Source organism: Thamnophis sirtalis, unplaced genomic scaffold (genome assembly GCF_051295495.1).
Source record: "Thamnophis sirtalis isolate CommonGarterSnake01/CBP01778 unplaced genomic scaffold, rThaSir2_p1.2 scaffold_11, whole genome shotgun sequence".
NCBI lineage: Eukaryota > Metazoa > Chordata > Lepidosauria > Squamata > Natricidae > Thamnophis > Thamnophis sirtalis.
Window position 1 is genome coordinate 6,886,507 of NW_028261391.1, and position 26,207 is coordinate 6,912,713.

General features: G+C 45.9%; 2 protein-coding genes across 4 annotated transcripts; one reads left to right on the forward strand and one right to left on the reverse strand.

The window, feature by feature from the left end:
• Positions 1 to 69: 69 nt before the first annotated feature.
• THPO (thrombopoietin) lies at positions 70 to 14,617 on the forward strand. Of its 2 annotated transcripts, none has more exons than XM_087726128.1 (5): positions 70 to 170; positions 2,935 to 3,062; positions 5,534 to 5,620; positions 8,677 to 8,841; positions 13,361 to 14,617. In XM_087726128.1, exons 1-5 carry the CDS (start codon positions 158 to 160, stop codon positions 13,541 to 13,543), a joined length of 576 nt encoding a protein of 191 aa, XP_087582254.1. In that variant the 5' UTR covers positions 70 to 157; the 3' UTR covers positions 13,544 to 14,617. The 2 variants fall into 2 exon arrangements, with proteins under 2 accessions (XP_087582254.1, XP_087582255.1); XM_087726129.1 differs by having other exon boundaries at positions 78 to 135.
• Positions 14,618 to 18,208: 3,591 nt separating this feature from the next.
• POLR2H (RNA polymerase II, I and III subunit H) lies at positions 18,209 to 24,458 on the reverse strand. Of its 2 annotated transcripts, none has more exons than XM_087725151.1 (5): positions 24,211 to 24,458; positions 22,672 to 22,755; positions 21,474 to 21,567; positions 20,453 to 20,536; positions 18,209 to 18,815 (listed from the first exon to the last, which is right to left on the reverse strand). In XM_087725151.1, exons 1-5 carry the CDS (start codon positions 24,281 to 24,283, stop codon positions 18,698 to 18,700), a joined length of 453 nt encoding a protein of 150 aa, XP_087581277.1. In that variant the 5' UTR covers positions 24,284 to 24,458; the 3' UTR covers positions 18,209 to 18,697. The 2 variants fall into 2 exon arrangements, with proteins under 2 accessions (XP_087581277.1, XP_087581278.1); XM_087725152.1 differs by having other exon boundaries at positions 24,095 to 24,222.
• Positions 24,459 to 26,207: the final 1,749 nt, after the last annotated feature.

A 26,207-nucleotide genomic window follows, 5' to 3' on the forward strand; every position in this document is an offset into this window, starting at 1 on the left:
CTTGGCAAGAGAAGCCAGCAACCTCTGGGGCTCTCCCCTCTGTGCGGCACTGGGGTTGCGTGGTTAAGCCGTCTTCAATGGACGCCGGGCAGGAGCTGGAGAAGACCAGCTGTTGTCCCCCTGCGGAGCGAGGAGGTGACCCGATGGACAGTGGGGCATGGAGTTGAACCGTGAGTGCCAGCCTGGCAGGAGAGGGCAGGGCAGGGAAACCCCAAAGTGCAGGGATCCTTGGTGCAGGCATTTCGCTGGCAGCACTGATGATGTTACCTAGTTTGGGTAATGGAAGGTCTGCAAGAAAGCCGCCAAAGCTCAGAGGGCACCAAGGATCCCTCATTTTCAACCCCGGGCTACAAATATTCTCCCTGATTGACACTAAAACGAATTGGGGAAGGACAGGAGCTCAAATAGAAGGCCTGGCATGGGCTCTTTCTTGAAAAAGTAGCATGCAAGGGGGAAAGCACTCTGCACATGAGCTGAGGCTAGAGGGCAATAATCCAGGATGAGGTCTGGGGAAGAACTAGCCCCACCCCCAGCCCCAGACTGAATTGAGTGTCCAAACTTGGCAACTTGAAGATGTCTGGACTTCAGCTCCCAGAATTCCCCAGCCAGCATTCGCTGGCTGGGGAATTCTGGGAGCTGAAGTCCACAAGTCTTAAAGCTCCCAAGTTAAGTTTCCAAATGGGGAGGGATCCTATCTAGAACTTAAGATATTTAGGTTTGGGGTTAGAATTAGGAATCTGCAATTCAGCTGACCCCAAAGATGGGATCCTGTTAATAAGCCACCTCAGCTGGGGATGATGGAGGTTGGAAGTCCAACTGTTTTGCTGGGGTTTCTGGGGGAGGTTGGTCGAAAAACATCAAGATGGAGGCCTCAAGTCCTCGATTTATGACCACGATTGAATTTCTGTTGCTAAGCGAGACAGAATTTTGCCCCATTTTACGACCTTTCCCGAAACGGATGTTAAGGGAATCGTTGCCGTTGTTAAATTAATAACGCGGTCATTAAGTGAATCTGGCTTCCTCATTGATTTGCCTTGTCAGAAGTTCGCAAAAGGCGATCTCACCTGACCCAGGGACACTGCAACCGTCATAAATACGAACCATTTGACAACCGTCTGAACTCTGATCATGTGACCATGGTGAGGCGCCAACGGTCGTAAGTGTGAAAACTGGCCATAAGTCACTTTTTTCAGTGCCGTTGCAACTTGGAAGGTCACTAAACAAATGGTTGTAAGTCGAGGACTTCCTGTATTAGAAGCCCTTTCTGTTTTCTTGCATGCAGAGAAACCACCGGTAGAGCCTTGTGTTTTTGTGGCTGCCATCTTGACTTTTTTGACCACTCCCAGATCGATCTAGGGCATTTTTGCGGCCTTGCCTCCCAAACTACAGTATCCATTATCCCAGGCTGAGGGGAGAGCCAGGAGGGTGACGAAACTGGAAACAAACTGTATTTTGGGTTGGAAACTAGATGCATCTGACTTAGCAATGAGCAAAAAATTAAGACTGGACGTTTGAAGTTGTACATTTAGGCAAGAAAAACAAAATGCACAGGTACAGTATAGGTGGTACCTTCCTCAATAGTAGTAACTGTGAGAGGGATCTTGGAGTCCTAGTGGACAACCATTTAAATAGGAGCCAGCCGTGTGCAGCAGCTGCCAAAAAAGCCAACACAGTTCTAGGCTGCATAAACAGAGGGATAGAATCAAGATCAGGTGAAGTGTTAATACCACTTTATAAGGCCTTGGTAAGGCCACACTTGGAATACGGCATTCAGTTTTGGTCGCCATGATGTAGAAAAGATGTGGAGACTTTAGAAAGAGTGCAGAGAAGAGCAACAAAGAGGATTAGGGGACTGGAGACTAAAACATATGAAGAACGGTTGCAGGAACTGGGTATGTCTAGTTTAATGAAAAGAAGGACTAGGGGAGACTTGATAGCAGTCTTCCAATATCTCAGGGGCTGCCCCAAAGAAGAGGGAGTCAAGCTATTCTCCAAGGCACCTGAGGGCAGAACAAGAAGCAATGGGTGGAAACTATTCAAGGAGAAAAGCAACTTAGAACCGAGGAGAAATTTCCTGACAGTGAGGACAATTAATCAGTGGAATAACTTGCCTCCAGAAGTTGTGAATGCCCCAACACTGGAAGGCTTTAAGAAGATGTTCGATAGTCATTTGTCTGAAACGTTATAGGGTTTCTTGCCTAGGCAGGGGGTTGGACTAGAAGACCTCCAAGGTCCCTTCCAACACTGCTATTGTATTTGTATAACTGCGTGGACTGAATTCCTGCAATGCCTGTGTGACGCCCCTGTGCCCCCGCCCACCACATGCACACGCAACCCCCCTGTGTGCTCCCGCCCCCGCACATGTGCCCACGATCCCCTGTGCTCCCCTGCCATCTGCACATGCGCCCATCATGCCTCCCCCATATATTTTTTTGCTTCCAGGTTGATGCAGGAGGCTTTCCAGGCCCAAAACAGGCAGGGTGTGTGTGTGCGCATGTTACTGGTTCAGGCGAACCGGTATTTCCAACGATCAGCTGTGACGCAAGATTTATATTAGCTAGAAAGCAGAATTTCCCGCTTTCTAGCTAATTAAATCACGTGGCGTAGCAGATTCCCCCTCCGCTCCCTGTTCTATTCACCTTTTAGGCATGCTGGCTAGCAGGCTCTGCCCACCCGCCCGGACGTCAACACACCCATTTTTGCTAACCTGCGCATGCGCGGAAGGTCCTGCGCATGTGCGGAGGAGGGCGTGGGCGCCCACATTTGCGAACCTGTAGTGAAGGTAAGTAGCTTTCACCCCTGGTTTGCACCGGTACATGTTAGCTACTTGTGGATTGGGTGAGCGTTTCCGTTTTGTGAGAGTGCCCACCTTCAAACTCTAGCAGAAGATAGTTAGTGAGTCCTTCTCTGGTCTATCTCCTTGGTCTCCTCCAGGGCTGCTGGTCTTCGTTGTATTCCTGTTCCAGATGAGACTCTCCGGGATGTGGCCCACGGAGCTCGTATGTGACAGGCGACTGATTCAGAAATACGTGGCTGAAGCTATGGACATGGAGGAAACGTTGGTGAGAAAGCACCTATTGGTCTGTCCAAGCACACTGAACTAGTTTCCCCTTCTTGGCCTATTTCAAACGGGGGGAAGAATAACAGAGTTGGAAGGGACCTCGGAGGTCCAACCTGCTGCTTAAGTAGGAGACCCTATATTAGGGGTGTCAAACTCAAGGCCCACGGGCCGGATCCAGCCCACAGGGTGTTTAAATCTAGCCTGCGGGGCATTGGTGGGTTCCAGATCCTGTTGCAACCGGTACGGCGTCCACTACATGAACACACGCAGTGCACGCATACATACTTACCACCCGCAACACCTCCACGATGCTCCAGCTGCTCGGTGGAGTGTTGCGCAGGCGCCGTATGCTCGGTGCACATGCACAGAAGTCCTGAAATCCTCAAATACCGGTAAGGAATGCGGGCAGGCAGGCCCTCCGGAGCACCATATGGGAATGATATCGGGTGCTCCTGGCAGGCACCGGTACGCCCGTACCGGGGCGTACCGGTTGTTACCCACCACTGCTGTGGGGGTATCCTGTAAACAGCGAAGGACCAGCTCACAGTGCCTCTGACAGCGAAATCGGAGCTTGAGATGGCCATATGCAGATTCACTGACAGAGGGCTGCAGGAGGCCATCACGGCCAAAAACAAAGCCTTAATGAGTGACATTGAGCTGGCCACGCCCACACTGGCCACATCCCCCCCAACCCCTCCCAAAGTCAAACACAACCCTGATGCGGCCCTCAATTAATTTGACACCCCCGCCCCAATACCATTCTGGAGAAATGATTGTCCAATCTCTTCTTAAAAACCTCCAGTGATGGAGCAGCCACAACCTCTGGAGGCAAGTCGTTCCACTGGTTAACTGTTGTCGCTGTCAGGAAATTCCTCCTTAGTTTCCAACTGTTATTTTTTGTCTTGCCTTCGTGTTCCTTGGAGAATACTATATTTTTCGTAGTATAAGATGCTCCGAAGTATAAGACGCACCTAGCTTTTGGGGAGAGAAATAAGAGAGTAATGACTGTGCTCTCTCATCCCCCTCCCCCAGCTCTGAATCCTCGGTTACTTTGCTGACATGGCAAAATGACAGCATTTGTTTTTCGCGGTGTTGATTTCACCTTTGGGGTGTTTGGGTTGGGAATTATGAGGGAACTGGCGTGAAAGCGAGACTTTGTCCTGTTGTGGCCAGGAGTCTCGCTGAAGCGTCTGAAGCCTGCGGCCTATGGTCTCGCCCAGCTGTTTACAAAACGCCACCCCAACCTGCGTTTGAAAACCATAAATAAATAAAAAGCACATTCAGGCAGCGTTAAATCACCGCAGGGGGATGCCGTAAATTATTCCGTTCCTATCACATGTGGGATTCCCTATTCTGACGCCACTCTGTTTGAAATGAGGGGGGATTCCAGGTACCCATGCAATGTGGGGAACCCCTTTTGCCTAGTGAAGTTGGGGCAATTAAATTTCAGAGTTGGCCCCATATACCAACCAGGCCCAAAGTACCATATCTTTCAGAGTATAAGATGCTCTGAAGTATAAGACGCATCTAGCTTTTGGGGAGGAAAATAAGGGGGTGGGGAATCTGCTTCTGCCTCCCAGCAATTTGCCTCCTTGCAATCAACAGCAAACAGTACAGAAGATATACACTGTTTGTAGTGTTACATTTCAGACTATACTTGTGCAGATGTTGTTAAAATTGGTGTGCTTTCTGGAAGTATAGTTATTCTCTGCTATTTAAAAGAAGATACAATAGCACTGGGCCTCTTCAGATCAAGCATTAACTTTAAAAAGCTTCTTCATTTTGTTAAATTGTCTAGAACAAGAATAAATCAGTCTTTAAAAAATAAGTCTAATAATTTGAACATTCTATAGGCATTTCTAGTTATTGACTTACCTTCTTGCAGGAAACAGCAAACAGCCTGATTAGCACAAGAAAAAAAATATCTGCCTCTGCCTCCCAGCAATTTGGCTTGTGGAGCGAAACAGCAAGTTTCACTTTCAATTTCAGCAGGGGCCTCCCGATTATCAGCTGTTTCAGGCTGCAGGGATTGCTATAGCCTATTGCAGCCTCTGCAAGCTGCATTTTCCCCGTTTGTTGCAAGGAGGTAAATTGCTGGGAGGCAGAGGCCGAAGGGTGGAGGACAGTGGGTGGGTGAGGCTACATTCAGTGTATAAGACGCACCCAAATTTTCACCCTCTTTTAGGGGGGGGGAAGGTGCATTTTATACACCTAAGTTGACCCCCCCACTCTTTTCTGCGGCAGCCCCTCAAGTAATGGAGTATGGATATCACGTCACCCCTAGTTCTTCTCTTCATTAGACGAGACGTGCATACTTCCAATAATCCTTCATCGTAGATTTAGTCCGCAGAATAATATTTGCCTTTCTAACAAGAATATTCCCATTTCTGTTTCCTAGAAGGGGTAGAAGGCAGAAGTGGAATTTAGCCAGCCTCAAGCTGATTTTCCTCTGCTTTTCTCCTGTTTCTGCAGAGCCAATGTGAAGAATTTCCTTTGCTCCTGGAACCTGTGCATTTACCCTTGGTGGGGTTGAACCTCAGGGTGTGGAAAACAAAGACGGTAAGTATGTTCAGGCCACTTGGGGGTTCATCTGTATCAGGGGTGGGTTTCTCGCCCCGTTCCAACCGGTTCGGTTGGAACGGGGCCGGCGGCGTCCTCGTGCACGCGCGCAGTGCACGCATGCGTACTAGCGTCTGCGCGATGCTCCAGCTGCTCCTGGACGATCGCGCAGGCACTGTATGCATCCTGGGCATGCGTGGAAGCGCAGAACTAGTCAAAACAAGGTAAGGACCGCGGGCGAGCGGGCGCGCCCTTCGCCGTTCCCAGAAGTTACTTACTTCCGGGTTCGGCGACCAACCGGTTCGCAGGGACTGCTGCAAACTAGTTGAAACCCACCCCTGATCTGTATCCTCAGAATCACCTGAATCAGAGTGCAAACGGTTGTGAACCTTATTGGGACTGCTGAAAGGACCGTGCTAAGAGACAGGTGCTGCCATATCCTATGATCTAAGCCCCAGAGTTCACTGTAACAGCATTGCCAAAAAGGCATTCAGAGTTGTTAACCTAATTTTACGAAGCTTCTTCTCCGATAACACTGTATTGCTAACTAGGGCATACAAAAACCTTTGCCAGACCAATTCTCGAATACAGCTCGTCTTCCTGGAATCCACACTGTATATCGGACAGTAACACGATTGAGCGGTTACAGAGATATTTCGCGAGAAGAGTCCTCCAGTCCTCCGCTCACAATAGTATTCCCTATGCTACCAGGATTGAAATTTTGGGCCTTGGACAATCTGGACCTGCGCCGCCTGCGGTCTGATCTGAGCATAGTACACAAAATTATCTGCTACAACGTCCTACTTGTCAATGACTATTTCAACTTCAACCGCAATAATACATGGGCAATCAATACAAAGTCAAGGTAAACCGCTCCAAACTCGATTGCAGAAAATACAGAGTGGTTAACTCGTGGAATGCTCTACCTGACTCCGTTGTTACATCCTCAAACCCCCATAACTTTAATCTCATCTGTCTACCATGGACCTCAGCCCATTCCTAAGTGGTCCATAAAAGGGGTGTGCATAAGCACACTAGCGTGCCTTCCGTCCCTGTCCTACTGTCCCCATTTATCTGTTTTTACTTCCTTTGTTCATGTTTATGTTCATATCTACTTGTTATCTTGTATATACAATACAATACAATACAATACAATACAATACAATACAATAGAGTTGGAAGGGACCTTAGAGGTCTTCTAGTCCAACCCCCTGCCTAGGCAGGAAACCCTATACCATTTCAGACAAATGGCTATCCAATATCTTCTTAAAGGCTTCCAGTGTTGGGGCATTCACAACTTCTGGAGGCAATTTCTGTTCCACTGATTAATTGTTCTAGCTGTCAGGAAATTTCTCCTTAGTTCTAAGTTGCTTCTATCCTTGATTAGTTTCCACCCATTGCTTCTTGTTCTACCCTCAGGTGTCTTGGAGAATAGTTTGACTCCCTCTTCTTTGGGGCAGCCCCTGGAACACTGCTATCATGTCTCCCCTAGTCCTTCGTTTCATTAAACTAGACATCCCCAGTTCCTGCAACCGTTCTTCATATCTTTTAGCCTCCAGTCCCCTAATCATCTTTGTTGCTCTTTTCTGCACTTTCTAGAGCCTCCACATCTTTTCTACATCGTGGCGACTAAAACTGAATGCAGTATTCCAAGTGTGGCCTTACCAAGGCATTGTAAAGTGGTATTAGCACTTCACGTGTTTGACAAACAAACAAAAAATAAATAAAATAAAATATCCCAATAACAGAATAGTAGAACTGGAAGGGACCCCAGAGGTCTTCTAGTCCAACCCCCTGCGCAAGCAGGAGACCTTATAGCATTTCAGACAAATGTTGTCCAATCTCTTCTTAAAAACCTCCACTGTTGGAGCACTACAAGTTCTGGAGGCAAGTTGTTCCAATGATTAGTTGAGAGAGGGTTGCTCAATAGATGGCCTCTTTGATCTCTCTCTTTCAAACCAGTGGTTCTCTCTGTCTGGGCCAAGTGGACCAGTGTTTCCAAGCTAAAACACTGTCTGAGGAATTCTGGGATTTGAAGTCCACCCATCTTAACGTTGCCAGGTTGAGAACAGAGTTAGGTGTACACAACTGTAATGGGAAGAAGAAATAACCCTGAAGAACAGTGGGAAAAGTTTTAATGAGCGTCACCTTCAGATAAAAGAAATTTGAGTCTGGAACAGAATGGTAATCTAAGTATCTCACCTTGCCTAGTTCTCATAGTGAGAGAGTGAAGATGCATTTAGACTTGTAAGCTTTATAACATAATAAAAGTAACATTAAAAGGTAAAGGTTCACCTCGCACATATGTGCTAGTTGTTCCCGACTCTAGGGGGCGGTGCTCATCTCCGTTTCAAAACCGAAGAGCCAGCATTGTCCTAAGACGTCTCCGTGGTCATGTGGCTGGCAGGACTCAATACCAAAGGCGCATGGAACGCTGTTACCTTCCCACCAAAGTGGTTCCTATTTTTCTACTTGCATTATTACCTGCTTTCGAACTGCTAGGTTGGCAGAAGCTGGGACAAGTCACGGGAGCTCACTCCGTTACGCGGCGCCAGGGATTCGAACCGCCGAACTGCCGACATTTCTGATTGACAAGCTCAGCGTCTTAGCCACTGAGCCACCGCGTCCCTTAAACTAACATTAGCATGCGTTAACTTTGGTTTCCTAGCCTTGCCTAGGAAAATTAGTGTGGTAGCTAAGCATGACATTTGACTGTAGCTTGTATGGATTACTGATTTTTTTTAAATTATTTTGGGTGTGCTGAAATTCTGCTGTAATACGGGACAAAGAGGCTAATGGCAGTGAAACTAAAATGATGACAGTCTTACCTCTTAAATTTTAAGGGGAAAAAACCCCAATTCTGGTCCCACCCTAGTAAATACAGGAGTGTTTCTCAGTTTGACAACTTTAAGAGGTGTGGACTTCAACTCCCAGAATTCCCCAGCCAGCCTTGATGGCTGGGGAATTCTGGGAGTTGAAGTCCACACTTCTTAAAGTTCCTAAGGTGGAAATAACAATGTCCTTCGGGATGGCAAAAATGACTGATTCTATTTCAGAATGAAGTCAAGGCGCAGGAAATCCTCCAAGCGTTGATCCAACTGATGGATGGTGTAGTGGTGGCCCAGCGATCGACGAACGAGACCTGCATCCTGGTACGTCTTCAGCAGCTTTATGAGAAAGCCAACTTCTTCCTTCAGCACTTAAGGAGCTTCCAAGGGCAGGTGAGCCAATCCCAGAATTGGTGGGGTGGATGGATGACCACTACAGAAGCCATCTCATCACGCTGTGGGGTTTTCTGAATGGAGAGAGATAGTATTTCTATATGGATTTACAGCAGGGATGGCGAACTGGATTTCATTGAGGGACAGATCAGGGTTGTGTTTGACCTTGGGGGTGCTGGGGTAGGTATGGCCATATCGACGTCACTTGTGTCGGGGGCACCTGTGGTGGTCAAGTGCTAAGGCAGGACTTCCTTCAGACCCTCCCTCACTCTCATTATAATCTTCCTTCCTTCCTTTATCCCTTCCTCCCTTCCCTTCTTTTTCCTTCCCTCTTCATTCTTTCTTATTCTTTCCCCTTTCCTTCCTTCCTCCCTTCCCTTCCTTTCCTTCTTTAGCCTTCCCTCTTCATTCTTTCTTCTTTCCCCTCTTTCCTTCCTTCCTCCCTTTCCTTCTTTAGCCTTCCCTCTTCATACTCCTTTCTTCTTTCCCCTCTTTCCTTCCCTCTTCCCTCCCTCCGCTCCCTTTCCTTCTTCTTTTTCTTCCCTCTTCATTCTTTCTTCTTCTTTCCCCTCTTTCCTTTCCTCCTCCCAACCTCTCTTCCCTTCCTTTTTTTCTTCCCTCTTCATTCTTTCTTCTAAGGAGCTGAGGTGGCACAGTGGTTAGAGTGCAGTACTGCAGGCCACTTCAGCTGACTGCTATCTGCAGTTCAGCGGTTCAAATCTCACCGGCTCAAGGTTGACTCAGCCTTCCATCCTTCCGAGGTGGGTGAAATGAGGACCCAGACTGTGGGGGCAATATGCTGACTCTGTAAACCGCTTAGAGAGGGCTGAAAGCCCTATGAAGCGGTATATAAGTCTAACTGCTATTGCTATTCTTCTTTCCCCTCTTTCCTTTCCTCCTCCCTACCTCCCCTTCCTTTCCTTCTTTTGCCTTCCCTCTTCATTCTACTTTCTTCTTCCCCTCCTTCCCTCCTTCCTTCCTTCCTTCCCCTGTTCCCTTCCCTACCTTCTTGTGCCTTCCCTCTCCATTCTTTCTTCTTCCTTCCCCTCTTTCCTTTTTTTCCTTCCTTACTCTCTTCCCTTCTTTTTCTTTGTCTTTCCTCTTTCCCTTTCTCCTTTGCTGTCCCTTCTTGCATGCTCAAGTGCAAAAGGAGAAACATTTCTCCTTTCGTTTTGTTTTTAGTTTCTTTTGCTAGCCCTCTGCCAGCGAAAACAGAGGGCAGGGGAGCCAATGGGGTGGGGGGAGAAAGCGCATACTTGGCCCTCCCAAGCTCCATTTTAGCTGGCAGAGGCATCATGGGCTGGTGGGCCTTGCGTTCGACATCCCTTATTTAGAGAATGTAGAGAATTATGGGGAATTACCAGGGATTTGGTGGCTCAGTGGCTAAAATGCTGAGCTTGTTGATCAGAAAGGTCGGCACTTCGGCAGTTCGAATCCCTAGCACCCCGTAACTGAGTGAGCTCCCGTTACTTGTCCCAACTTCTGCCAACCTAGCAGTTCAAAAGCATGTAAAAAATGCAAGTAGAAAAATAGGAACCACCTTTGGTAGGAAGGTAACAGTGTTCCATGTGCCTTACGGCGTTTAGTCATGTCGGTCACATGACCATGGAGATGTCTTTGGACAGCGCTTGCTCTTTGGCTCTGAAACGGAGATGAGCACCCCCCCCAGAGTCGGGAACAGTTAGCACACATGTACGAGGGGAACCTTTACCTTTATAAAGGACTATCTGAACCATTTACATATTGCCCCCAAGAACCTGGGTCCTCATTTTGCCAACTTTGGAAAGATGGAAGGCTGGGACAACCTCGAGCTGGTCAGGTTCGAACTTCTGATTGCGGGCAGAGTTTGCCTAAAATTTAGAATTATGGAAAGCGAAATCATCGGTGTTTGATGAATGCATGAAAAGTGGCATCTGGCTTCAATAAACCACGCCTGAAAGTAAATTGGGTAGCGGCTAACGAGTCAACACTGAACAGGAAGAATGTGTGACATCCGCTGAACTGTTTAATGATGGAATGAGTGGAGATGAAAGAGAAGAAAGTCACAGGGCAGATGAAAGAGTTGAGATTACGGAGAAGAGGGACATGAGAAACTTCCGTAAGGTGTGAAGGGTTTGATATATACAGTATACCATAGTTGTGATGGACGTTTGTTGGCACTAAAAGATAATGGACGGGCAGTGAATGCTCTTGGCATAAACATAGGATATGACTAAGGGTTCCACCACAAAACCGGGAACGACAAAATTGCGGTCGACGAAAGCGCGCATTTGACGTCATCACAGCGCGACGAAAACATCGCGCTGTGATCGAAAAATGTAAAAATAAAGCGAAAACCTTACCCTAACCCCCCCAAACCTAACTCTAAACCTAACCCTAACCCTAACCCTTAACCTAACCCTAAATCTAACCCTAAACCTAACCGTTAACCTAATGCTAAACCTAACGCTAACCCTTAACCTAACGCTAAACGTAACCCTAACGCTCTAAACCTAAACCTAACCCTTAACCTAACCCTAATCCTAAACCTAACCCTTACCTTTATGTGAATCGGCTTGCTTTAATTTTATTTTTATTTCAATTTTTAATTTTTTTCGTCGTGCTGTGATGACGTCAAATGCGCGCTTTCGTCGATCGCGCTTTTGTGGACCGCGGTTTTGACGGGTCACGATGACCAAGAATTTGAGCAAATCTGGGATGCTTTTCTCACCATCAAAGGCACCTTATCAGTTCCCTGAAGCTGGGCTGTTTTAGTATATACAGTATTTTTTTTTCACAGTCTGCCTTTGCATTTTACAAGATAGTCCTCGGTTTAATGATGAGCACTGGCAACTCATCACTAAATGATGCAGTGTAGGCACAATTTATTTATTTATGCCATGTTTGTGTGGTGTATATTGGAGGTGGTGAACCCTTTGAGAGCTGTATGCAACAAAATGTCACGTTAATGTATGCCGATAGGTACATTCAAAGTGACAGTAAAGTTATTCTAAGTCTGTTATTGAGGTATCAGGTAACATATGATTCTTATGAATATAGCAATAGCAGTTAGACTTATATACCGCTTCATAGGGCTTTCAGCCCTCTCTAAGCAGTTTACAGAGTCAGCATATTGCCCCCAACAACAATCCGGGTCCTCATTTTACCCACCTTGGAAGGATGGAAGGCTGAGTCAACCTTGAGCCGGTGAGATTTGAACAGCCGAACTACAGAACTGCAGTCAGCTGAAGTAGCCTGCAGTGCTGCATTTAACCACTGCGCCACCAGAATAGAATAGAATAACAGAGTTGGAAGGGACCTCGGAGGTGTTCTAGTCCAACCCTCAGCCTAGGCAGGAAACCCTATACCAGTGATGGCAAACCTTTTTTGGCTTGTGTGCCAAAAGTGGGGGGAGCACAGGGGGGGGGTCGTGCGTGGGCGTGCCACACCTATAATGCTTTGTGCACGACCAGCGCTCCCCCCCCCATTTTTGGTGTGCTTTTTTTGCCCTCCCCAGGCTCCAGAGGATTTATAGGAGCCTGAGGAGGGCGAAAACAGCCTCCCCTCCCACACGAGGCCCTCCGGAGGCTTCAGGAGCTACGAAGGAGGAAAGGGCCCTGATTCCCTTCGCAAGGCACACCTGGGGATGGAGTTTAAAGGAGAGGCAAATGGTCTAGAACACTGAGTTCATCTGGCGTTAACTGCTTATCTGAGTTCCTGGCATCCTCCCAACTGGTTTGATTTACTGCCATGCTATTTCACTTCTGGAACTCCGTGGCACGACAAAACCACGCTCGATTAAGCCGCGCCCGATTAAACCGCGTCGCTGACGTCATCAACAGGGCGACAACAGCGAGCGCGGAGAAAGAAGGGCGCTTTAAATAGCGCTTTGAAAGCAAGCCGATTCAACTTAAGGTAAGGGTTAGCTTTAGGGTTAGGTTAAGGGTTAGGATTAGGTTTAGGGTTAGGTTAAGGGTTAGGGTGAGGTTTAGGGTTAGGTTAAGGGTTAGGATTAGGTTTAGGGTTAGGTTAAGGGTTAGGGTGAGGTTTAGGGTTAGGTTAAGGGTTAGGGTGAGGTTTAGGGTTAGGTTAAGGGTTAGGATTAGGTTTAGGGTTAGGTTAAGGGGGGTTAGGTTTAGGGGTTAATTTTAGGTTTAGCGTTTACAGCGTGCTTCTGTCTCCGCGCTGTTGTCGCACTGTTGATGACGTCAGCTACGCGGTTTCGTCGAACGTGGTTTTGTGGTGGAACCCTATAACTCCTTATCTAGCTTGCCCTGCCTGATTAATTACCTTTTCTTGCCTTGTTGGATTCATAGTTGGAAGTTTTCTGCTTACAACATTTGGACTGGAGTATTTTCAGCCAAAGGCTGTTACAGGTTTGTGGGAGAGCTTTTCTCCAGGCCGGAGAGTTGAAAGGGACGTTGGGGGCACAGCTGGTATTAATAAAGGGACTCATACCTGTTCTCTGGTTGTGTAGCCTTTGTGCCACACTCCGGGTCATCGCAGGCAGTCTGACTGGTTTCTTCTTCTCTTGCCCTAGGAACAAAGTATCACGGCACAGCCAGAAAACGTCCCCAAACTGATTTCGACAAGGAACCTTAGGACAGTCTTCTGGACCTACGTGCAGCTTTTGCAAGGAAAGTTGAACTTCCTGTTTTATGACCTCCGGAGAAACTCCTGTGCTGAGGAGGACCATCCGCCTGGGGTTTCCTTTCCTCCATAGCACCTTGGCCACGTCAAGCGGGCATTGAGTAACCCTGCAGGTGGCCTGGCAAGAGTCATCGAGCAACGCAGTTATTGGAGGAGAAAAGCCACCTGGACGCTGGGGTGGAAGAACAGGGCTGACCAAGCCCTCAGAATTGTGGGGGGGGGGGAGGGCTGATGCTAAAAGGTGGGGGAGAAAAAGAAGAGGGTGTGTGTGTTGTGTTAACCCTGGAGATCCCAATTCTCTGCATTTAGTACCAACTTGCTTCAGCTGCCTGCAAAAAAAAACCAAACCAAACTCGAGGCTTATGGAGTTGGGCAAGTCTGCCTCTCCCCCCTAAAAAGGTTTTGGCATCTTTCTCCTCTAACCCGATCGATGTCCTCATGGAATAAGCACCTCCAATGAACTCTACGGAAACTCAGGGGAAAAGATGAGGGCATTCAGACCATCTTGCTCGAACAATTCTGGGCCATCTGAGTCGGAATCAGCAGAGCAACCTCATTGCTCCCCCATAACGTTATCTTGTGCAAACCAACTTCTTCGTCATGAAGGTGGTTCTCTTATTAATTAGTCATTAAGGACGAAGATATTCTGGGCTTTGCAACAGAGGCTCTACAAGGGCCCCTTAATTATTATTATTTTTTGCAGCCATGACCTAGGATTTAAGCATTTCTCAGTGCAAGGGTCAGCAACTTGCGGCTCTGGAGCCGCATGTGGCTCTTTCATCCTTCTGCTGTGGCTCCCTGTCGCCAGTCGGCTCCACAATTGATAGGGCTTTCGGTTAGGACAGGTAAAGGAAAACGGATGCCATGCTAGGAAGAGACTCTATGTTGCGGGAACTGGATTTTCACTCGGCTTCAGAACTGAACAGAGGGACTTCCAGTTAGGACCTTGGTGGCTCTTTTGGGTGTTCCAAGGTTGCTGAGCCTTCTCTTAGTGGGCGTGTATATACTGGGGTTTTCTTCAAGGACCAGAATTGAAACCTAGAGTAGGGGTCTCCAACTCCTGGCCCAGTACTGGGCCGCACAAGAGGCTGGGCAGTACATGCACGCGCACAACCAGCGGTGGCTCAGTTCTCCCTCATTACCCTCCCGGACCGAGAGCAGCTCCTGGCAAATTACTACGCCCAGATAAATTCCAGACCTACTTTCTTGCCTGTGGATTCCATTCTAATAAACTTGTCTTATGAAAACCACATCTAGGCAATACCATTTGGAGGGATCGGGGAAATTTGAGAATCAGCAAAATGTTTGCCTGGATGTCCTTACTTTATATCAAGAAGCTGCAGGGGGAGGAAAAGAGCAGCCGAGCATTTTCTGATTAAGGTAGGGCCCTCTAAAATTGGCAACTTTTAAGACTGGTGAACTTCCAATTCCCAGAATTCCCCAGCCAGCATGGGTTGGCCGAGGAATTCTGGAAGTTGACGTCCACCAGTCTTAAAATGTTTCCACGTTTGGAGACCTTTGGATTAAGGGATCATGGCTTGTCCGGGTAATTTGGGGCAAGGTGTCCAAAATGTCTTCAGTTGTCTTCTTCTCCTGCAAAGGTGTGCTTGGAGCGATAAGTACCATATTTTTCGGAGTATAAGACGCACTCCCGCCCCCCAAAGTGGGTGGAAATGACGGTGAGTCTTATACAGCAAATATTGCGGGGGGGGGAGGGTGTTTAGTGCGGTGCCAATCAGCTGTTCTAGAACGGACAGCAGTGGCAAACAAGCGCTGCCGAATGGGCCAGGTGAATACCGGATGGATGCTGGAAGGCAGAGGCAGAATTATTTTTCCTTGCTTTCCTCCCCACAAGCTAGGTGCATCTTATAGTCCAGAGCGTCTTATAGTCCAAAAATATGGTAGGTCAGAATGGAAAGTAAATACAATTCAGCTACAGGTGGTTCTTTCTTATAATTCTGACATCCCAGCCAGGTATGGATCAGGAAATCTACAAGGAAGGAATGAAACCTGCTAATTATTGCCATTACATGATCAGTAATGATCTTATTCAGTTTTTTTTTAAAAAAAATAACTATGATGGGATATATATATTTAACCAGCACAAGATGATCTTGGATAAACAGGGTAATTGAGCTCTTATTGCTGCTTTGGCCAGTCATACATATTGGAAAAAGCTTTGGGAGAATTATAGGCTTGTGATAGCAATAGCAATAGCAGTTAGACTTCTATACCGCTTCATAGGGCTTTCAGCCCTCTCTAAGCGGTTCACAGAGTCAGCATATTGCCCCCAACAACAATCCGGGTCCTCATTTCACCCACCTCGGAAGGATGGAAGGCTGAATCAACCCTGAGCCGGTGAGATTTGAACAGCCGAACTGCAGTTGAAGTAGCCTGCAGTGCTGCATTTAACCACTGCGCCACCTCGGCTCTAGCATCTCAAGCATAACCCTTTTCTTGCTTACGTACAAAGATCATAAACCAGCTTTCTTGCACAGGTAGTTCTTGATTTATGACCGGTTGCTTAGCGACTGTTGGAAGTTCCAACAGAACTCCAAAATGGGATCAATCAGAATAGAGCTGGAAGGGACCTTGGAGGTCTTCTAGTCCAACCCACTGCTCAAGCAGGAGACCCTATACCATTTCAGACAGGTGGCTGTCCAGGCTCTTCTTAAAAAACTCCAGTGATGGAGCACCCACGGTTTCTGGTGGCAAACAGTTCCACTGGCTAATTGCTCTGACTGTTAGGAAATTTCTCCTTAATTCCAGGTTGCTGCTCTCTTTGTTTAGTTTCCATGCATTATTTTTTGTCCTGCCTTCTGGTGCTTTGGAGAATAAGTTGACCCCCGTTTCTTTGTGGCAGCTTCTCAAATCCTGAAATCATTATATCGTTATAATGGGATCAATGACACGAATTCAATGTTCCGATGTCCAGATGCACTCCAGCGTCACATCGCTGCATTATGGATACTCGGCAACTAGCCTGCATTTACAGTCACAGCACTCCCACAGTCACAGAACTATGATATACAACATTGTGGTTTTTTTTTTTGCCAGAAACTGGTATTTACTGGAAAAACCCATCCCATAGCAAACAATGGGTTCACTTAACAACTGTGGCATTCACTTAATAACCGGCACAAAAATGTTGTAAAATCAGGCATGGTCATATGGAGATGCACTTGTTGGACCATCATTGCCTGTGTAATACATACAGCATCATCTCCCTCTGTCTGTCCATCCGTCCATCCATCCATCTAATTAGGGCATCATTATTCCTGCCATCCCCAACCATTAGATCAGTGGTAGTCAACCTGGTCCCTACCGCCCACTAGTGGGCGTTCCAGCTTTCATGGTGGGCGGTAGGGGTTTTGTCCGATACTGAAGCACTTTCCTTTTTTTTAATTTGACTTTTTTTAAAAAATGTCATAGCGTTATTTAAAAGCATTTTCATTAAGTTTTCATAAAATCACCATTACTGTGGAACTGGTGGGCGGTTAGAAAATTTTACTACTAACAAGAGATATAAAAGTGGGCGGTAGGTATAAAAAGGTTGACTACCCCTGCATTAGAGACTTTTTCAAATCCATAGTTTTGAGATAATTACACACAAACTCCTATTTCATTTTTCTTTGGACATTTCTACACAGCGAACAGGACAGGAACCCCCCCCTCCCATTGTATCTTTACTATCCTGAGAGATTAATTGAGCTGAAACACAAACTGTTTCCAATTCACTCTTGAATTATTATTTCTTTTGCTCAAGGACTTGAATCCAGGTCTGCTGGACACCCCTCCCGCCCATCGGAAAGATTAACCACTATACCATTCAGGCTCCCACAATCCCTTTCTGCTGTGTCACAGGTGGTGTGGCTGATGGGCATAGAAGTCCCAAGCATCTGGAGGGCACCCAAGTTGTCTTCTGGGTCCCATTACCCCGTTTCCCTGAAAATAAGACAGGGACTTATTTTCTTTTGATACCCAAAATAAGCACTTGGCCTTATTTTCGGGGAGGTCTTTATTATTTTTAAGGTGCAGGAGGTGGCAAGTATGGTCACCTCATGGTTGCTGCTGTGTTGCAAAATTTTTGGGTAGGGCTTATTTTTGGGGTAGGGCTTATTTTAGTGCATGCACTCAAAATCCCAATTGGGCTTATTATCCGGGGAGGTCTTATTATTGGGAAAACAGGGTACATCCGTGACGGGAAAACCTGTGACACACATGCCAGAAGTGGCATGCAGAGCCATCTCTCTGGGCACATGAGCTGTTGCCCATTGTTCTTCCAGGTTCTGCCGCACTGGCCGGCTGGTCTTCGTGTGTACGGGAGTGCGGGAAACTGGAAGAGTGGCCACCTGGTGCACATGAGCACACCGGATAGATGATCTGGTTTCCAGCAAGTGCATGCGCCCTGGCCAGCTGGTCTTTGTGTGCATGGATGTGCGCCGGAAACCGGAAGACCAGGAGGCCTGCGTGCATGCACGCGCCGGAAACCGGAAGATCATTTTCTCGGTGCACGCACGCTCACTGAGAGGCTGCTCTTCCAGTGTCCAGCACACACATGCTCCCCCGTTTCAGCACAAAAAGATTACCCATCACTGCTCTATACCATCAACATAAAATTGGGAGAAGTGGTGAAAGCTTTGTACTGATTAGCTACGTTAATGAAAGAGATACAGAGGTTCCTTCCTGCACACAGCCCCCGCCAACCACAAAAATCCCTAAAAAATATTTTATTTGAGGTTTTTTTTTTTTTAAAAAAAGGAGTAATTGTTACCTGTGGGAGTTTGATTCAGGAGCTAACTTCTTTTGCTGTGTGTTTTTGACCAAAGCATCAGGAAGAAAAAAACAAAAACGAAACAAGCCAAGTTTACCAGAAATGGCAAATGTTGCCTTTGTAGGAAAATGCCCTGTAAAAACACATCACCTTGTCAAAAGCATAGAGTTTCCGGCACCGGGAAATACTATGCTTCAGTTTCAGAAGGAATGCTGCCCATGTAGCCTGGCAGCTGCTTCCTAACTGCAAAGGGCCCTGGGAAAAAAATGGCATGGAGAAAAAAAACTGTCCTTGTTGTGGCTGCTAAGAGGTGGAGAACCTCCGAGGGGGGCTTCTAATTCGTTGCCGAGCTTTGCTCCAAACGGGAAGGGAAACCGAGGAAGATCCGTGTTGTTATTCTGAAATGTCCCAAGCTGCAAATCGAGCCCCTGACAGTTTGATGGGAGAAGCTGCTCAGAAGGCTAATTTCTTCATCAGGAGGTAGACCCTCGAATCCACTTCAAAGCCATGCAAGTTGTTGGCATCTCCCTGGAGTCTCATGAGGAGGCCACCATAGGAGACGTAGGCAGAGCTGGAGGAGGGGAGAAAGAAGGATGAGATAAGAGATGGAATAGATTGGAACAATGTTGCCTCCAGAAGTTGTGGATGCTCCACCACTGGAAGTTTTTAAGAAGTTGTTGGATATCCATTTGTCTCAAGTGTTGTAGGGTTTCCTACCTAGGCAGGGGGTTGGACTAGAATTTTGATTTGATTTGATTTTGATTTGAAGTTTATTTGTATGCCGCCCTTTTCCCTGGGGGAACTCAGGGCGACTCACAACCAAAAGGGGAGGGGGGAGACAAACTTTTAACATATAATACATAATTAAAAAACACAACATTCATACCATTCGGGCGGGTTACAGTCTTAGCCCCAGGCCTGACGGGATAGCCAGATTCTGAGGGCTGTGCGGAAGGTCTGGAGGGTGGTGAGGGTACGAATCTCCACGGGGAGATCGTTCCATAGGGTCGGAGCTACCACCGAGAAGGCTCTCCTCCTTAGAAGACCTCCAAGGTCCCTTCCAACTGCTATTCTATGCTGTTATTCTATTCTATGCTATTCTATGCTACTCTACTCTAATTCTACCCTACCTTACCCTATTCTACATTACTCTAATTCTACCCTACCTTACCCTATTGTCAAAATGAACTGTTCTAAGTCAAGGACTAGCTGTACTTTAGATGCTCAACACATGGACTGCTCATACAGCTGTTTGCAGCATCGCATGATTTTCCGCTGGTTTTGCCAAAATGACATAGCATTAGCAATAGCACTTAAGACTTATATACTGCTTCATAGTGCTTTCATAGTCCCCTCTAAGCAATTTACAGAGTCAGCATATTTGCCTCCAACAATCTGGGTCCTCATTTTACCCACCTCGGAAGGATGGAAGGCTGAATCAACCATGAGCCGGCGAGAATTGAACTGCTAGCAGTCGGCAGAATTCGCCTGCAAAACTGCATTCTAACCACTGCGCCTCTTAAGCTCAGAAAGTCTAGCACACCTTGAGAACGGAATGGGACAACTCGCCTTAGCCAACTCACCATGATCAATTTGCAGTGGCCAACTTGCTGTGGGGCAATTCAACTTAATTATTTAAAATAATTTAAACGTTATTTCAATCTTTGTCCTTCACATTTTATTTTGTCCCTCCTTTTGCATCCTTTCTTTAATGATTCTGTTCAACTATTTCTACAATATCAGGATAACTCCTGCCCTGCGGCGAGTCATCCTTCAGCAAGTTAACTATGGTGAGTTGTTCCAAACAATTTGGCTGTGATGAATTGACTGTAGCGAGCTGCTTGTGGCGAGATGTTGTAGACCAGTAGTGGGATTCAAATTTTTTTTACTACCAGTTCTGTGAGCGTGGCATGGCTTGGTGGCCGTGGCAGGGGAAGGATACTGCAAAATTTCCATTCCCTCCCGATCAGCTGGGACTTGGGAGGCAGAGAATAGATGGGCCAGTCAGAGGTGGTATTTACTGGTTCTCTGAACTACTCAGAATTTCTGCTACTGGTTCTCCAGAACTGGTCAGAACTTGCTGAATACCTCCTCTGTTGTAGACCATCAAACAACATCCTCAGCCTGAACGCAACCAATCAAGTTATGGCTTTGTGTGATGTCAAAACATGATAAGCTTTTCAACCTTATTTCAGAAGAGAGACTTACAGGCGTGTGGCTGCTTCCGTTGATGTCTCATCGCCCTCAATCCTGTACACTTTCCCATACATCACGTATTCAAACTGATCCGCCCTGTGGTAATAAGAAGAGCCGGCCAAAAGAAGGGAAGATATATTAAAATATCAGAAACACCAAAAATGAAGGCGCACATTCAGCATCAATCCAAAACTCAAGCCTTCCATCTGTGACATACAGACACCAAAATATTCTTTGTGCAAGAGCAAAAATGTCTTTGCCTTCAATTCTTGAAATTATCATCCTATGGCTCTGCACACTTCAGACTGGATTACAGGGAGTCCTCGAATTACAACCACAATTGAGGGCAACACTTACGTTGCTAAGTGAAACATTTAAGTGAGTTTTGCCCCATTTTCTTGCCACAGTTGTTAAGTGAATTGCTGCATTTGTTAGCAACGTGGTTGTTATGTGAATTTGGATCCTCCACTGCTTGTCGTAAGGTCACAAAAGGGACACTGCAACTGTCATAAATATGAACCAGTTGCCAATCCCCTGAATTTTGATCATGTGATGATGGGGAAACGGTCATAAGTCACTTTTCGGTGTGAAATACGGCCGTGTCACTTTTTCCAGTGACACTGTATCTTTGAACGGTCACTAAATGAACTGTTGTAAGTCAAGGACTACCTGTATTTCGTTGTGGTTCATTGTGATTGAGTAACAGAACTCAAGCACATTTTCTCAGCCTAACCTACCTCACAGGATTGGCATGAAGGTTTGAGGTGGAGGAGGAGAAGGGAGACATTTGTAGACTAGTCTAAAATCCAGGGGACAATATTTGTTCCTCTAGATCAGGGGTCTCCAAACTTGGCAACCTTACGACTTGTGGACTTCAACTCCCAGAATTCTCCAGCCAGCTGGAGACGAATCCCTTATTATTACCCCACCAGATTTAAAAACTCAAAGCTTAGATGAGGAGACCAAAAAAATCAGATCTGTGACAACCGCTGCCTTTCCTTTACACTGGCCTCCATCCCAGACTTTTTGTCACCTGGAGGGCCTATCATCTGTAGGATTATATTCGCCATCATCCAATGTTCCATCTTCGTACAAGGTGCTGGCTATCACAAGGCGGAATTTGTCTCCTGCAATGCAAGAAACGATAAACATGAGAAGTGAAATACAACATGCAAAAGAAAAAAAAAACACCTGTGAATCAGACCTAATCCTCAGAAGAGGAATGTGGAAATCTGGTATGTCAGGGTCCCCAAAAACTTTTGTGGAAGATCCGAGTGTAGGACTTGAAAAGAAATTGTGCATGAATGACTAGAATAGAGCTTTCTGGAGGTAACATCTCAAGACAAACCCTGGAATGTATTACTTTGAACAACACTTATTTACTAAGTTATGGACATGCTAGTTTTGATCAGGGTTTTCTAAGTATGACTGGGCATGCTTTATATTGAGTTTAGTCTCTGATTAGTTATTATGATTATTATTTTTTTATGCCACCGATCTCCCTTACTAGGGATTCTGGGGCAGGTTTAGTTCATGATTCAATGCATAATGCAAACTTAGAATAATCCAGATCAGAGGTGTCAAACTCATGTCGTGATGGCATCGTTACATGACATATAGGGACTTTTTTCCTCTTTGCCAAATTGGTGTGGCTAGTGCATAACGCATCTGGCCTGTGGGCTGGGAGTTTGATGGCCCTGTTCTAGATGCTGCTATTGTTCTAGTAATAAGCAAAAAAAAAATTAATGAGGTGTCTTGATGCTTTATAAGCTTGGTTGTTTGGTTGGCTGTTTGCCCTCAAAATAAATCCTTTAGCTTTTACATTCCATTTAAGAAAGAAAAAAAAACCCAAGGAAACAAAGACAGAAGCACATCCTCTTCAGCAGCCAACTCCCAAATAAGCAGGGATTAACACCAAGCAATCAAGCAAAAAAAAAAAAAAACGCTACCCTAATTAAGGAACTACCAAGGAGAAAACCACACCTCACCAAAAGGCTATTGTATATAAACAAAGAATAAACTCCACCCTGAATAGCACTGATGATGTTACCTAGTTGGGTAATGAAATGTCTACAAGCAATCAAGCTCAGAGAGCACCAAAGACTTCACAGTTCAATCCCGAGCTACATATATTAGTGAATATCTTATATTGCAGGGGAAAAAAACCCACCATCCAAATATATTTTATAAAGATACAGGAACTCAAGGAACATTGCTAGGTATGTGCTCACCAAGATCAACTGGGTAGATCTGTACATTCACATCGAGGATCAGATCCATTTTGAAGGACTCACTCTCACAGTGCAGCCGGGAAACTAAAAACATGCCAGGATGTTAGTTGTTGAAAGATAAAAATCTTCAAGAAAGATGTTTCCTGCTCAAATTCTATTCTATTCTATTCCTATTTCTATTCTAAATGTCACTCCAAAAGTATGTGAGGCTTAGGGAAAAATCTCCATGTTCATCCAAGTTTTCTACAGCGTGTTGAAAATTCTTCAACATTCAACTGAATACAGTAAAATTCTTGGATTTCCGTTTATTTGGGTAACATACTACAAGTTGAAGGAGTACCTATGCACAGCCAGATTTGAAGGCTGCAGTAAAGGACAACCTTACTGAGGGACGAGCACTAGTACCCTATTCTTAGAATGGGGATAATCAGTGGTACTTTTCTACCACAAATAGCACGCAGGAGGCCAGGAATCTTTACAGTCCATAGTAAAGTTGGTATTAGTTGTTCCAATAAATACTTCCCTCAAGGAACCCAGCACGACTAGATGGATTGAAATGTTAACTCATTTTATTTGTACAGTTCCTTGGCTGCTTTATCAAGCAGCCAACATGCAATACCCCAAATCTGTGATTTGATTAAAATAAATCCATGCTACTCAGAGTAAAAACAAATTTATATTTGATTTAAAAAAAACTATATACAGTGGGAACCAACATTCCCAAAGCACAATTAAAATTACTCATCCATTGGGGTAATCATAGCAGCCCTATCCTAGGGCTTGATGGAACAGTCCAATCTTCACAAATCACCTGATTTATATTCCACCTTGATAAAAGTATATCAACAATCATTCTCTTCTATACTTACAACAACCCTGTGAGGGAGGCTACATCAAGATACAGAAAATATTCTACTCCCCCTATGCTGCATTAGCCAAATGAAGCCAGTTTTTTTTCTCCAATCTGCTGCTTTCCAGAATGTTTGCCCCCAAAAGTCATGTTTTTCCAAATTGTTGTGTCTTCTCCTCCCTCTCTTTTCTCCTCCCCCTCACTTTCTCTTCCTCCTCTTCTCCCCCACCACTCCTCTTCTCCTTTTCTTCCCCTCTTTTCCTCGCCCTCCTCTCCTCTTTCCCTCCTTTCTGTTCTCCTTTTCCTCCCCTCCTTCTCTTTTCCTTCTCCTCCCTCTCCTCCTTTTCTCCCTCCTCTTCTCTTTCTCCCCCTCTTCTCCTCCTGCTCCTCTTCTCACCCTCCTTCAGGGTCACCTCCAAGTGGTTTTGCAACAACCAATAAACGGCTTCCCAATTTAAAGAACCGTAGGCCTCAAAGCTGGAATAGCAGCTCGGCTCCAATCTTAACACCAAGAGACGCAACTCTCTGCTTCGGGGGACCTGGGGCTGCTCAGCGCCGCGAAGCCTGTCCTACCTCACAGGGCTGTTGTTGGGGATGAAGCGGGGAGGGGCAGAACCCCCTAGGCCTCCTAGGAAGCACAACGGAGGGATAATTGGGGGAAAGGGGGGGAGACCCTAACTGAGCCCCACCCCGGTCGAATTTCTTCCCCTCGGGGTCGATGTCCTTCACGTCAAAGATGTCTTCGAAGAGGATGCCCGCCATGGCGAGGAGCGAGAGCGGGCCGGACGCAAGATTTAAGCAAGGGAGGGGAGAGCCGAGGGTTACACCAGGCCTCTGCTAGGAGCCAGAGCAGCTACACAACTCTCCACGCGGAACGCACGTGAAGCATCCACGCATCCAGACCCTGGCATGAAATTCACGCTCTTCCGCTTCCGGCGCAGGCGCTCCACGATGACGTCAGGGGCTTGAAGTAGAGCGGGTCCAGCCATATTGTTCCCGGGAGAAAGCCCGCGAGGGAGGGGCGAAAACGTAAACCAAAAAAAAAAAAAAAGAGGGACCAACGCCTCCAGAATGAGGCATGAGACATCTTTGTGCTGCGCACGCGCAGGCGTTGCCGTGACGCTCGGAGCCCGCCCTCTTTTTAAGGCTCCAATGAAAATCTCGAATATTTGTATTGCTGTTGAAAAAGCCTATTATCGCTGTAAAGTAGTCCTCGACTTACGACCACAACTAGACTAGGATAAGAGAGTTGGAAGGGACCTTGGAGGTCTTCTAGTCCAACCCCCTGGTTAGGCACCACTCCAGACAAATGGTTGTCCAACATCTTCTTAAAAACGTCCAGTGCTGGAGCATTCACAATTTCTGGAGGCAACTTAATTATGTTGTCAGGAAATTCCTCCTTAGTTCTAAGTTGCTTCTCTCCTTGATTAGTTTCCACCCATTGCTTCTTGTCCTGTCCTCAGGTGCTTTGCAGAATAGCTTGACTCCTTCTTCTTTGTGACAGCCCCTGAGATGTTGGAAGACTGCTATCATGTCTCCCCTTCTTTTCATTAAACTAGACATACCCAGTTCCAGAAGCTGTTCTTTATGTGTTTTAGCCTTCAGTCTCCTAAGTTTGATAAATATTTTTTAATATACAATTTTTATAAATAAATCAAGGCAGTGAACATACCTTCTATTTTCCCTACAAAAATTCTGTAAAGTGAGTTGGGCGGAGATTTTATATATACGGTATATGTATGTATATGCATGTGTATGTTTATATGTATTTTTATATACACCACACAATTTTATAAACAATTTTTTAAAAATAATCTTTATTGGTTATACATTTTTTAAAAGAATAAGACATACAAATACAAAAACAACTTTAAACATACAACCCCCCCTCTCCCCCCCCCCTGCGGTGACAGTCATTCACAGCCCAACTTTTTTTTTCTTCCTCATTGTTTAGTCTCTAACCAGCATCTTCTCATTACAAAGTTCAGGGATCTATTACAATACCAATGTTCACTTTTAGTTCCCATTGTTAACAACTGCTATTTTACTTTCCCCGTTTTAAGTCCCTGCTGTTCTCCTTGTCGCCCATATATACCATAGGTTCCAGCTAAGATAATGTACCGTTTCTCCTTTGTCCCTCAGCCAACCCGTCATTTTATCCATTTCTGCACATTCATAAATCTTTTTAATTATGGCATCTTCCAATGGTATGGTAGTAGATTAGCAAAATTGCGCACAGGTTATTCTTGCGGCCACAATTATATGTAGGCTCAAATGCCATATAGATTTACTCATGTTTTCTGGTTTTATGCTTAGTAAAAAAGTCTCAGGTTTCCATTCCATACTTGCCCCGTAACCTCTTTTAGCCAGTTTTGAATCCTCCTCCAGTATTTTGTGGCCTCAGTACAAGACCACCAAATATGGTAGAATGTGCTACAATTTTATAAACAAATTTCATTTATTATAAACATTACATATATACCAAAATGTACTCTACAAGTAGTCCTCGACTTATGACCACAATTGAGTCCCAAATTTATGTTGTTATGCTCCCGGGGCCTGAGATATTGGTTAAGTGAGTTTTGCCCCATTTTGTGACCTTTCTTGCCACAGTTCTTAAATGAATATGTGTGTCTCTGTCTGTGTGTGTGTCTCTCTCGTACTGCAAACTGGGGCATACAAAATC

Bases quoted from the DNA above. Each gene is read 5' to 3' on its own strand.
- THPO (XM_087726129.1), top strand. From the start codon at position 78: ATGGACGCCGGGCAGGAGCTGGAGAAGACCAGCTGTTGTCCCCCTGCG. The intron at 136-2,934 runs GTGACCCGATGG...GGTCTCCTCCAG, and splicing joins TCCCCCTGCGGAGCGAGGAG to GGCTGCTGGTCTTCGTTGTA. The intron at 3,063-5,533 runs GTGAGAAAGCAC...CTGTTTCTGCAG, and splicing joins TGGACATGGAGGAAACGTTG to AGCCAATGTGAAGAATTTCC.
- POLR2H (XM_087725151.1), bottom strand. From the start codon at position 24,283: ATGGCGGGCATCCTCTTCGAAGACATCTTTGACGTGAAGGACATCGAC. The intron at 20,537-21,473 runs GTGACAAAAAGT...TTATTACCACAG, and splicing joins ACAGATGATAGGCCCTCCAG to GGCGGATCAGTTTGAATACG. The intron at 18,816-20,452 runs GTAAGTCTCTCT...CCCCTCCTCCAG, and splicing joins ACGGAAGCAGCCACACGCCT to CTCTGCCTACGTCTCCTATG.